We start from the raw sequence: 13,218 nt of genomic DNA, 5'->3' as shown, positions 1-13,218 counted from the left end.
CGGCACAAAAATTTTACTCGAAATTTTATAAGCTGAACCACAAAAAATTGTTTTATTTTTTTTTCAGTTAGCTATGAACCAAATGATAACTTTCAATACATCATTAGATTCAGAAAAAAAAACCTTACCAGACCAAGCCAATTACACGTGTCCATTTAAAAAAAAAAAAGTTGACTATCGTTAGCTATTGAAGATAAGGCCAAAAAAAATATTAGAGTTTAATGGGACATGTCAAATGTTACAGACTTTATTCTGGGGCTACCAGTACAAATACAGAAACGAAAAATACAAAAACTAAAAAATGATAATTCTATTACATATAACGTATTTCACATTGGTAGTTGAAATTGAAAAAGGTATATTACTATACTCATGTCACATCGTGAGGAAGTTCCTTAACATTGACACAGAACATAATACACAACAAAGTCAAAATGCGGAGGCGAGACGCCGGTAATTATGTTGATAAGCACTGCACTATTACTTGATAGTAATATCCGTAATAGTGTATGTACTCCGGCAAAATTGCCGTGCCGCCGGGTGGAGGTGGGATACGAAAATTTACAATGTATGAGAGACATGTATTCACAGATACACAAATATGTATGTTGGTCCCGATGAAGTACATAAGGCGTCAATTCACCGACTAAATTTTGATACAAGTCTTTGGTCAGTCGAAACAATTTTCGAAATTCCCGGTTGGGCAATTCGACTGGATCAAGTCTGCTTCGCAATGACATCAACAGTTACCAACATAAAATGATCAAAAATAACTATAAAAACCCGTTAACAACCGGTGTAAACTGAAGTTTTCAATTTTTATTTTTATCCTAAAGATAGTAGCGCACATGTTTCTTGAGCCGAGCGATTCCGAACCGAGATAGAAAATGTGCTCGGTGGTCGGGCTTGGAAATTTGGTCTTTAAAACACTTGTTCTATTTCGAACACTCCGGCTGCGCCGTCATGCCCGAAAAATCGCGTGTGTTTTAAAGACCTTAATATCCACTTATACTTTAATATACTATTAATGTCGTCTCGAGTTAAAAAATCCGGTCGCGGTCAGTGCCAATTGCGAGACAAAAAACACCAGTATTTTTGAACTGTTTCATTGCCAACAGACTCAGTCATTGTTGATCATGCCTTATCACCGGCAGATAGTTAATAATAAAAAATTATTTACCTCTCACTGGGGCAACGTAGAAAAACGAAACTTCACAGTGTTCTATGACAAGTAAGAACGCTAGACTATATTACTATTATCCGTTTTTTAAACTCCCGCACTGTCAAAGTGTTTGCAAGTTGCCGCACTGCCGTTCTGAGGTTAGTAATTTTTACTTTAACGTTGGTGCAAACATTTGAAATTTCAAATTTGAGGTTAAGTTTAATAAATTCGCTTTCTTTCATTCAAAATATTACTTACACGAAATGGCTGAACAAGAAGAAGATATGAAACGTAAAAGAATACTGTTAACAGGCCATAGAGAAGCAGGGTATTATTAATTATTGTTTGGAAAGACGAGAATTAACTCCATTAACATAACCCAACTTTTCTTGTTGACGTTTTTATAACTAGATTTTGTGTACAGGCAACTGAAAAGGTATGTCACCATAGGTACACTCCAAAAAAAAAGTCAAAAATTTTACACTGACAGCGCGGGAGTTTAATAAACGGATAGTAGTAATGAAAAAAAAATATTACTGACAGTTGTTGTTTTGAAAAAAGTGTCAAAGTCAAGCTACGATGTATACTTTTAACAAATACGGCGACATTTATACGATTTTGGGTGAATGTCTTGGAAATGCAGCTGAAGAAGGTCGTGAATACTTTCTAGGCTATCCTCACCGGTACCATCCAAATGGGCAAAATTTTGAACATTTATTGTAATAAAAAGCTGTTATTGTCTAAGTTGTTATTGTTGAAGTGTCTGATTGTTGTGTTATCTGAAGCTCATTAAAATGGTTGCTTAAGTATTCAATAATACAGTGATATTACGTATTTCGAGGGAGATTATTCTCAAGTTACAACGTTGTTTTTTTGATATTTTCAAATTACGTATATTTCCTAAATAAAGGGTCAGGATTTAAAAAAATATATTTTTCCAGCACTGTACCACATCCTTAAATGACGTACAGTAGCGAGCACGGAATTTCGCACTCATTGGACATTTCACTGACATAATTTTATTAAAATGAGATACTGGCGGCATTTTCGTGACAGTTCAGGTGAAACGTCAGTCATGATCACATATGTCATGATTGATTATAATGACAACAAAGCTTAGACTAGATAGTTTTTTTTAATGACATACAAATTGGTGTGCAAAATTCCGTGCTCCCAACTGTACCTTCAGGAAATGAAAATTTACGAGTACAATATAATTTTAATCGTAAAGAATAAAATTCGATATACACTATACCTACGCCAAACGTTTGAAATAATTTGAAATTGTACATATTTTCTGTCCCGTCGAGCTTTTCGACAGATCAATTTTATTTTGTTGAAAGAAAAAATTATTAAATATTTTTCATTTCTACACAATGAAGTTATCAGTATTATCACCAATTTTTTTAATGACTTGAATATATTCTAGAAAATATTGGACATGTAATTATTGTAGCAGGATATCAAAAATTATTTTGGTCAAAGGTGGATTGGAAAGCGTCCGTCTCAACTTATTTTGTTTGACGATTTCTTCGGTACGAACGATTGGCCTACCAGCACCTTTTTTATGAGTGACAGAGCCAGTTTCGTGAAACATACCAACACAATTTGTAAGGCATGCATAAAAATCCTTCGGCATTACTGTAAAGTATGGGAAAAAATAAAAAACAAAACTGTTTGACAGATTTTGACATTCAAAAAATGATTGACACAAATGCTTCGACAATTATTTCCCAATCCATGACTACCTGGATTTTGAAATAATTGACCTTTGACCAAGATCATTTTTGATATCCCGGTATTATATTGTACAGGTTATTCTAAATAATAATAATAAGTATGCCATGCCTGAAGATAAATTAGTTTTTCAATGTGAAGAGTGCAACAGGAACTTTAAAAATGAAAAGGGTCTTAAAATTCATAGAACAAGAATCCATGGACTAATGGGACAATCTTTTTTGTGTGAATCATTTTCCTCAAAAATTGATAAAACAAGGAAAAACGAAAAAATCCATCAAACTCCACCTACTTCCATGGATTATGAGAAACAATCCGGATCAGAAGATAGTCAACCTGATGGATCTCAACGATTACGTTGTACTCTGTGTCCTGGAAAACCATTTAAGGATAACAACAGATTGAAAATTCACGTAGATAAGTATCATGTCGATAATAATCTATCAACTTCTTCTACTTCTTCTTCAACCGATTCAATAACAAAATTGCTAATTAATTTGAAACTTCAGTTACCAACTATTAGAAGAATTCCAAAAGCTTGTAGACATTTAGCTGCAGATAAATTAAGTTCCATTATTAATAATTGTCTTTCGACCAAATCATTATCATCCTTTGAGAATCTTTTGCTTTTTTCGTATAGAGCTTTCAATGTAGCAGAGAAATCTGATAAGTCGTTGAATAAGCATATAAAAGAAAATCTTTCTAATTTTGAAGAACCTCAAATACGAACTGGTTCTCAGAAACGTACAAATTTATCATTAGCTAAGAAAGTAGAAGCAAAAGTAGCCGATTTTGATATCAGAGGAGCTGTTAAATTATTGTCCTCGGATGACTCATTAGCTTCATTCAACGAAGATGTTGCTGAAGAACTTAAAAAAAAACATCCTTCACCATCTCGCGAAATTTTTTTCCCAGACCCTTCCAAACCAGGAGACATTAGTTTAATAGTCAATAAGCAAAACGTTCGAGAAGCTATAAATTCATTTCCTGCCGGTTCTTCACCAGGTTTAGATGGCATGAGACCACAATACTTGAAAGATATCATATCTTTGTCAGCGGGTGAAGCAGGTCAGAAGGCACTAAGAGCTTTAACCAAACTGTGCAATTTTTTATTATCTGGGCAACTTCCTTCAGAAATCTGCCATTTATTGTATGGTGCGTCTTTATGTGCCCTTAACAAGAAAGATGGAGGACTTAGACCGATCGCTATCGGAAACTGTTTGCGAAGATTGACCTCAAAGCTAGCCTGGTTTCAAAGTCGAAATATTGTAAATTCGTATTTATCTCCACACCAACTTGGAGTTGCAACTAAATTAGGATGCGAAGCAGCAATTCATACCACACGAACCTTTGTTAATAACGATCAAAACCGTGGCAAAGTTCTTCTTAAATTAGATTTCAAAAACGGCTTTAACTCAGTCGAACGGGATTGTATTCTGAAAGAAGTCCAATGTCATACCCCACTTCTGTACCCTTATCTTTATCAATGCTATAGAAATCCTTCAACTTTATTTTTCGGTAATCATTTAATTTCTTCTTCTGTTGGAGCCCAGCAAGGAGATTCCTGCGGTCCCATGATTTTTAGTATTGCCATGCAACCAATTATTTTATCTTTGGATTCTCAAATGAAGATATGGTATTTAGACGATGGAACCTTAGCTGATTACCCAGAAGTAGTTTTATCCGACTTTAAGAAAGTTATAAATTTATCTCAAGAAATTGGCCTTGAATTAAACTTTAACAAATGCGAGATCTTTTGCTGTTCTGAAGACACAGATTTGAAAGTCATAAAGGAATTTCAAAATTTAGCACCAGGCATTAAAATCTGTGACCGAGAAAGTTTATCTCTTTTAGGCTCTCCAATCTTTGACCAAGGTTTCAAAAACACCGTCGAAAAAACTATAATTACAGTTGAAAATCTTTTAAACAAAGCTGAACTCCTTAACAGACACGTGGCTTATACTTTAATCAAAAACTGTCTTTTCATACCAAAATTTAATTTTTTATTAAGAACAACTCCATTTTGGAAATTTTCTAATTATGTTAATTCAATTGATTCTTTTTTAAAGTCTTGTTTAGAGAGAATACTTAATTTACGTTTAACTGATTTACAATGGCGTCAGTCCACTTTACCGATTAGATTTGGTGGTCTGGGAATTCGTCGCATTTCCGATATTTGCCTCCCTGCTTTCCTATCTTCAATTAATGGGGTTAAAAAGCTTGTTTCTTTATTACTAAACTCAAAGGATAATGAGCTTAATATTCACCATTATGATGAAGCTTTAGCAGTCTGGGGTGTAGCAAATGAGAACGAAATACCAACAATTCCACAATTTCAGAAGAATTGGGATAATATTAATATCAAAAGAATAATTGCCAATGACTTAATCTTTAATTCACCTAGAGACTTGGCTCGTTTTAAAGCTTTGCAATGCAGAGAATCAGGATCTTGGTTACATGCAATACCTTCTCCTAATATTGGTACTCTTTTAGATAACACTTCCTTCCAAGTTTGTATTGGTTTAAGATTGGGTTGTAATCTTTGTACACCTCATATTTGCAAATGCAATGCGAAAGTTGACGAAATTGGCACCCACGGTCTAAGCTGTTTCAAAAGCAGTGGTAGATTTTCAAGACACACTGAAATTAATTCCATTATCAACCGGTCTTTAACTTCTATTCATGTGAATTCAACTTTAGAACCAAACGGACTGTCTCGGGATGACGGAAAACGCCCAGATGGGATGACTTTAGTACCTTGGATTAAAGGTCAACCTTTGGTTTGGGACGTTACTGTTGTAGATACACTTGCAGACAGTTACGTATTGAAATCATCTGAAGTCTCAGGTTCTGCCGCTGAAATGGCTTGCAAACGCAAACATAGCAAATATAGTTCAATCATTTCGTCAAACTACGTGTTTAAAGGTTTAGCATTTGAAACCTTAGGCCCTTGGTGCAAAGAAGCCATCGATTTCATTAATGTCATCGGAAACCGACTTATCGCGGAATCAGGCGATTCAAAATCAAAGAAATTCCTTTTCGAGAGGATTTCCCTTGCCATTCAACGTGGAAACGCTGCAAGCATTCGGGGCACTTTTCCAGATTCCGCAATATTATCGGAAATTTTTGTATTATAAAACAAAAATGTTTATGTAATTATGTTATTAATATAAGCTCTTTCTAAATGATTGTAGTCGAAGTAGGCGTCAAAACTGAATGTAAAATTTATGGTTGCCGCTCCACATAAAAAAACATCAAAATGATATGAATAAGTAAGTACACACAGTTCACACGCAGGAGTTAAATTGGGTGCAAAACAACTCAATATTTCTGGATTCAATCATTAATTTAACAAAAATAAACAAAAACCTCATCGCCGCACTTTTCACCTAAAAAATGACAGTGACAGCGACAAAACTGACAGTTCAGATGAAAGCGGCAAAAATGTAATAACATGGGCATGGCCTGCTTCGACTACAATCATTTAGAATAACCCTGTATATCATACTAAGTTACAAATAACAAATAAAATAAAAAAATTGTGGTCAAGTGGCCTGGTGCTTATTTTTTTTTTCCGTATGACTAATGTTAGGTAATTAATTCATGACTTCGTGGTCATTGAATTGGAAGTAGACAACTATCAATGCGTATTTCAGAAACCGTTGAAAGAGTGAGAAATAATTTAAGATAAACCGAAAACTCCAATTTTTGATTTATCACAATAAATGAAGTTATGATCAGTCAGGTTATGTATCTGAACGATAGGTCCTCCCTATGTTTGGGAAAGAGAGAGCAAACCACGACTTGCTTGACCACAAATTTATTTGAACAGTCCTTACGTAGTGTATAAATTTTATTGCATATGATGAAAATTAATTAAAAAAAAAAGATCACAAAATATGGGTTAGCATGAATATTCTTTGTTGCCAAAATGAAAATGTTTATTCTTATTCATTAACTTCACAAAAGCGTTTTCGAGTCCCATATTGATAAAAAGCACATTTTCTCATTATTTCAATTGTTACTAATTTTCCTAACCCTCCACCGCCCGGCGGCACGACAATTTTGCCGGAGTACATACACTATTACGGATATTACTATCAAGTAATAGTGCAGTGCTAATCAACATAATTACCGGCGTCTCGCCTCCACATTTTGACTTTGTTGTGTTTTATTATGTTCTGTGTTAATGTTAAGGAACTTCCTCACGATATGACATGAGTATAATAATATACCTTTTTGAATTTCAACTACCAATGTGTTACCTAAATCCTAAATTTTTAAATTTTTAAAAAGAGATTGCTGAAATTATAAGTGGTAAAATCGAAATTTTTTCTAAACACCAAAGATTTCTCATAGCAACGGAGAGCTCTAAATATTTATTAATTTTTGTGTTATATTCGTATGTCTGTGTTATATCGCGCGTTCAAATGAAATCCTGGGCTGGGAAGGCGTTGGAAACCGTCAATTGTTGTGCTTTTTTAAAGCGTAGATTAATTAGAGCATGTTGACAGCTAACCTAAAATTTAGAGCCAAAAAATCTTTTTTTTTTCTTTATTTGCAATGTTTTACATTAAAAATAAAATAACTTAACGATTCCTATTCTCGAACCAAATATCTAAAGGCACCTTTTCTGAAAATAAACATGTTCAATTATGTCCCGATTAAACATAAATAAATGTCATTTGTGTCAAACGGCGGGAAATTCAAACTTTACACTGTTCTAATTTTTCCAACGCCTACTCAGCCCAGGATTTCATTTGAACGCGCGATATTATGTGAATTTGGAACAGCTATATCTAAAAGATATGCTTGCTTTTGTTGTTTATTTAAAATAATAATGTCTGGTCTGTTATGCTTAATATGAATGTCAGTTAAAACTTTTCGATCAAAATACAGTGAGTTTTTTTTAAGACTGGCCATAGGGTTTTACATGCTAATTTTTCAACCCCCTGTTAACTTTTGTTCCAATAAAAATATTCAAACCATTTTTGGAACAAAGTTGGAAGATTTTTTAAGCTGTCGGATAGATTACAATTTAATATCCCCAAACTGTCGAAAAAGTTTTGAAAAAAATATTTTTTAGAGCGCCGAAATAATAGTACGTCGAGCGGCCGCCAGAGTAGCGCCATTGTCGGCTCAACCAGCACCTGACGATCTCCACTTTTGGACGCTTTCGGCGCGCTAAAAAATATTTTTTTCACAACTTTTTCGACAGTTTGGGATATTGAATTGTAATCTATCCGATAGTTTAAAAAATGTTCCAACTTTGTTCCAAAAATGGTTTGAATATTTTCATCGGAACAAAAGTTAACAGGGGGTTGAAAAATTAGCATGTAAAACCCTATGGCCAGTCTTAAAAAAACTCACTGTATAATTTGTAATTATCATTTTCCAAGCAACTTTCTGGTGTAATATTAATTATAAAATTGTATTATAAAATACAGATTTTATTTTGTTAAAATATTAATGGTTTCTCAAAAAAAAAGTATGTCTGATGTAAATCTTGTTAAACATAACATGGACTTTTTAATTAATCCAAAACAAAGAAAGTAGTCAACTGCTGTAAAAAATTATTCTTATTATTTTTGAACTTTGTCTTCAATAATTAACATAATTTTTAACGAATCACGTACTAATATGTGGTAAATGTTTGCCATATTAGTTTCGTTTTATTCGACAATTCCACGAAAATTGTTCGTTTTTGCACTGGTATAAACTAGAGAGATATCTTGCGGTAATAACTAAGTGGGCGTGATTCTTATTTTCTCAGTGAGTTTGCAAGTTCATTGACTAAACCATTTCCGATTATAACAATCAAATTGGTATTTAGTATTCACTGACCTTGCTCTGAAATGTATCTTGTTTTGTAATCCAGCAAACAATCCAAACTCATCTTTAAAATAGTGGGGTATTGTTATATAAAAGCTAAGTTTAAAGTTTTTTCGATATCATTTCATAGAACCAATTCACTTCAACCTCCAGAAATGTTCCAGGTGAGTTCTGCTATTACTTACACACGTCAGTGTGGCTTATATTTAGTTGTTATAACCGATACCTGTTCGTTTTGGTCGCGCTTGCCACTAGTGCTCGTTTGGACACCCAATATTTGCCACCGTTTTCACGCCCGTTCAGTGGAGGAAATAGTTTTTCCGGATTCGGTCAACCCAACATCCAAATTGTACGTTTTGATAATAACAACAATGGTGATGGTACTTACAATTACGCTTATTCGACTGCCAACGGGATTTCGGCTCAAGAACAAGGTTTCTTGAAAAATACTGGTTCCCAAAATGAAGCGCAAGTTGCACAAGGCTCATTTTCCTACACTGCACCCAATGGACAACAAATTACTGTCACTTACACTGCCGACGAAAATGGTTTCCACCCTCAAGGAGCTCATCTTCCAACACCCCCGCCCATTCCTGAGGCTATATTAAGATCATTGGACCAAAACAGTGGATATAGCGGCGATGATGGACAATATCGCCCCGGAAATTACAATCAAGGGTATAGATATTAGCATTTTCATAATTCCATCTTCCTGAAATACCAGTATTTATTTTGTAACGATATTTTAGGTATTTAATGCTAGAAATAAAATCCTCTTTTCTTAAACTGTTCATTTTATTATTAAAACTTACCAAGTGCCTTTCAAAGTTGCAAAATATATCCAGTGAGCGGCAAAAGTATGGAATAAATTCATTAAAAATTAAACAAAATTTTTTTCAAAAAAATCTTTGGATAGGTCAATTTTAGTTTATAAAAATACATGTTTTAGTACCAAAGAAAATTCCAAGCAGTCATTTGTTTTCGAGTTATGACGTCATCGATAGTTTTTTTAAATGGAAACCCCCTATTTTTTTCTTGATTCTGATAGCCCCTTTAATTGTCTAAATGATGGTATAAAAATTTTGTTACCTTACATAAGGAAATTTTTGAGAAAAAAAAAATAAAACTAGAAAAAATAAATTTTATAACGAACAAAAACAAGTCAAAAACTGTGTTAGTAAGTACTTAAAATTATGGAATTAAATGTTCGAATTGCCATCCTCCAGCTTGTTGATAATAAGCAAGTTTATGCAGAAATTCCCCCTGTTTTAGTTTTATCTAGTTTTATCCCCGCACCCAATCAAAATTAAAATTTCTATACGTTGTGTTTCTGTTAAATGAGTCATTTTCGAAAACGTTTTGTAAAACAAATAACACATACGAATAAAATTGACCGTAACATTTGACTGTTTGATTTACCTACTTGATTTTTTGACTTGTTTTTGTTTGTTATAAAATTTATTTTTTCCAAATTTATGATTTTTTTTCTCAAAAATTTCCTTATGTAAGGTAACAAAATTTTTATACTGTCATTTAGACAATTAAAGGGGCTATCAGAATCAAGAAAAAAAATAGGGGGTTTCTATTTAAAAAAAACTATCGATGACATCATAACTCGAAAACAAATGACTGCTTGGCATTTTGTTTGGTACTAAAATATGTATTTTTATAAACTAAAATTGACCTGTAGAAAGATTTGTTTGAAAAAAATTTTGTTTAATTTTTAAGGAATTTATTCCATACTTTTGCCGCTCACTGTATACAAAAAATATATTTTAAAAAAACGTATCAATGTTTTATTTTACGCCGATAACAGTTGGTACCTAAACAGATAATTTTTCTTATTCTATTTTAGTTTCTTTTTACTTTTGTACAGTGTTAATTAACAAAATCATATTTTTTTGTTTCTTTCTCATTTTGTTAGGAACTAAACATGCAATACATTCAATAGAGAGATATTGCATTCAAACTTTATTTAAGTAAAACGTTAATAAATGCATGCGCTATGAAATAACGTTATGCTTTAACGGCATAACGATTTAAAGTTATTGCAATTTATCAAGGCGTTAACGTTATTAAAAGACATTGCAAAGTTGACAAATAGTGTCAAAAATGAACGAAATGTTAGAAGCTGCAATTTTAGGTGGTGCAAATGACGATGATATTAAAGAAGCAGTTCATCACTTTATTTCTAACTTATTTCGCACTCAAACTTTTTTGAATTGTCAAACTGTTGACATATGAGAAATGTCAAAAATAACGTTAACGTCTTGCGGTATACGTTCGCAATTTACGTAAAGTGCAATCGTTATTACCGTCTACGTGCTAAAAATTGACACTTAGATGTCAAAATAACGTCTTTCTAAATACTGCTAACCGTTATATGACACTGCAATATCTCTCTAATATTTATCTCGTAAGTTTTGCATTTTTTCTTTCAAGTATTCCAATATAAGCTTTAGGTAGGTATCACATTTTATCTCAAATTTTACAAATTTTTCTCCAGTTTCCACAATTAAATCGTACCTTGTTCTTGGTTTTGTTTTTACATTGATAATACAGAAACAAATAAACTGTATCACTGTTGATAATATTTTCTCATTATTTTTCTTATTACTTTTAAAACTAATCGCATCTTGGTAGGTTATGCACAGTAATACGTTGAATTGTTCAGAATTTAAAATTTCATAAGTATCTTGACTTGATTTGACAACAAAAAAATTGTTTTAATTGTTTTTCAAAAAAGATAGTTCATCTTTTTTATTTCATTATTAAATTTGATCGATCTTAACTAAGTATATGAAATTTTTATGAGGTAATATAAGAAATTTTCTTTTATTATTTAATAATATTTGTGTTAAAGTACAAATAAGCAATACTTTTATTAGAGAATTTGAAAGTAGGAAAGAAGAAACAAATTAGGAAAAAAATGCTGAAGTGCAAATATCCACAAAAAATCATGATGCAATTTAGCTGCAAACAAAATTCCAACAAAATTAAAAATTAAGGTCACTGCAAAAATCTGCGTATTGATTACTTATTTTCAATAATGTACGAACTACATTAAATTTAACCTTGCCCTGTGAATACTTAATCTGGTTTTACATTAAGTTAGAATCATCTTTTCAAGTGGGATTTTACGTATAAAAGCAAAAATCATTTGCCGGATAATCAAACCATTTTCCAACATGCATTCAGTGAGTACTAGAATCACAAAAAGTGCAAGTGATAACGGTTTGAAAATGTTTCAGATTGTGGTGATTTTGGCCCTTGTGAGCTTTGCCGCGGCGGCTCGGTTAGACACCCAATATCTTCCCCCAGGCAAAGGAGGAGCGAGAGGTGGCGGCGGCGGCGGTGGTTTTTCCGCCGGAGGATCGTCATCGAGAGGACCCCAGATTCCAATCTTGCGCCTCGAAAGCAACAATAATGGTGATGGCAGCTACAGCTACGCTTACGAAACTGGCAACGGTATTTCGGCTGACGAAAGTGGTCAACTGAAAAATCCAGGTTCCCAGAACGAAGCTCAATCTGCTGCTGGATCTTTCACGTACACAGCTCCCGATGGTCAAAAGATTTCTGTTTCTTACACGGCTGACGAAAATGGTTTTCAACCCCAAGGCGCTCATTTACCCACTCCACCCCCGATTCCAGAAGCCATTTTGAAATCGCTTCAACAAAATCAAGCTGGAGGAGGCGGTCAGTACAATGTCCCATCGGGTGCTGGTTCACTTCCTCTTCAATCTGGTTCACAGGGTGGGTACAGATATTAGATGAAATTGCCATGATACTTGATATAAATTAAATTATTGTCTGTCTAGTACAATATACTTACTAATGAAGAGTATACGAGAAATTTGTCTTTAATTTTAACCTTTTCAATACATTTTTTCGTTTTATTTAATTCACGAATGACTACAACTTTTACATTTACTTAAAAATGATGATATCGTAGATAATAAATATCAAATGAGGTAACCGATCGAGTAGTAATTTCAGTTTATGAAATTTATACGCGTCGAAAAGTGTTTTATAGTAATGAAGTAGAAATCGTTTAAGGCGTTTTAAGTCTGTGGGATTAATTAATTATACAGTGTGGAAACTTTAACTGGAATAAAATTCATAACTTGGACATAGGCGGTTTTTGTAAAAAATCCCGAAACAGATCGATTTTTGTTTTTCTTTGCCCACATTTTGGCGCATATGGTTTTTGCATATCTCGTCCCGGAAGTGCGCAACCACCCCTAACTTTTTTTTTCAAATGGAAGGGTACGCCAAGTGACACCTTGTTTGAAAGCTCACTTCGCAAGGAATGCAACGCATTATTTGTTTCCTGAATATTTTCAAAGCCTACGTGCTAAAAAATAAAAAGCAATTTTATAAGTTGAATTCTATTTAATGCAACAAATGCTCAAAATGGGCAACGTTTCTTTCTTGGCAAATTGCAAATCGATAGTAACATGCATCCCTTACGTTTCGTAACATTTCCG

The 13,218-nt window shown here is 33.3% G+C and overlaps 1 protein-coding gene across 1 annotated transcript; it reads left to right on the top strand.

Moving 5' to 3' along the window:
• The first annotated feature begins 11,835 nt into the window (after positions 1-11,835).
• On the top strand, positions 11,836-12,584 carry LOC138141262 (pupal cuticle protein 20-like). Its single transcript, XM_069061960.1, has 2 exons — positions 11,836-11,928; positions 11,983-12,584. Exons 1-2 carry the CDS (start codon positions 11,920-11,922, stop codon positions 12,499-12,501), a joined length of 528 nt encoding a protein of 175 aa, XP_068918061.1. The 5' UTR covers positions 11,836-11,919; the 3' UTR covers positions 12,502-12,584.
• Positions 12,585-13,218: the final 634 nt, after the last annotated feature.

This window comes from Tenebrio molitor, chromosome 1 (genome assembly GCF_963966145.1).
Source record: "Tenebrio molitor chromosome 1, icTenMoli1.1, whole genome shotgun sequence".
Taxonomy (NCBI): domain Eukaryota; kingdom Metazoa; phylum Arthropoda; class Insecta; order Coleoptera; family Tenebrionidae; genus Tenebrio; species Tenebrio molitor.
This window is presented reverse-complemented; position numbering and strand designations above follow the sequence as displayed.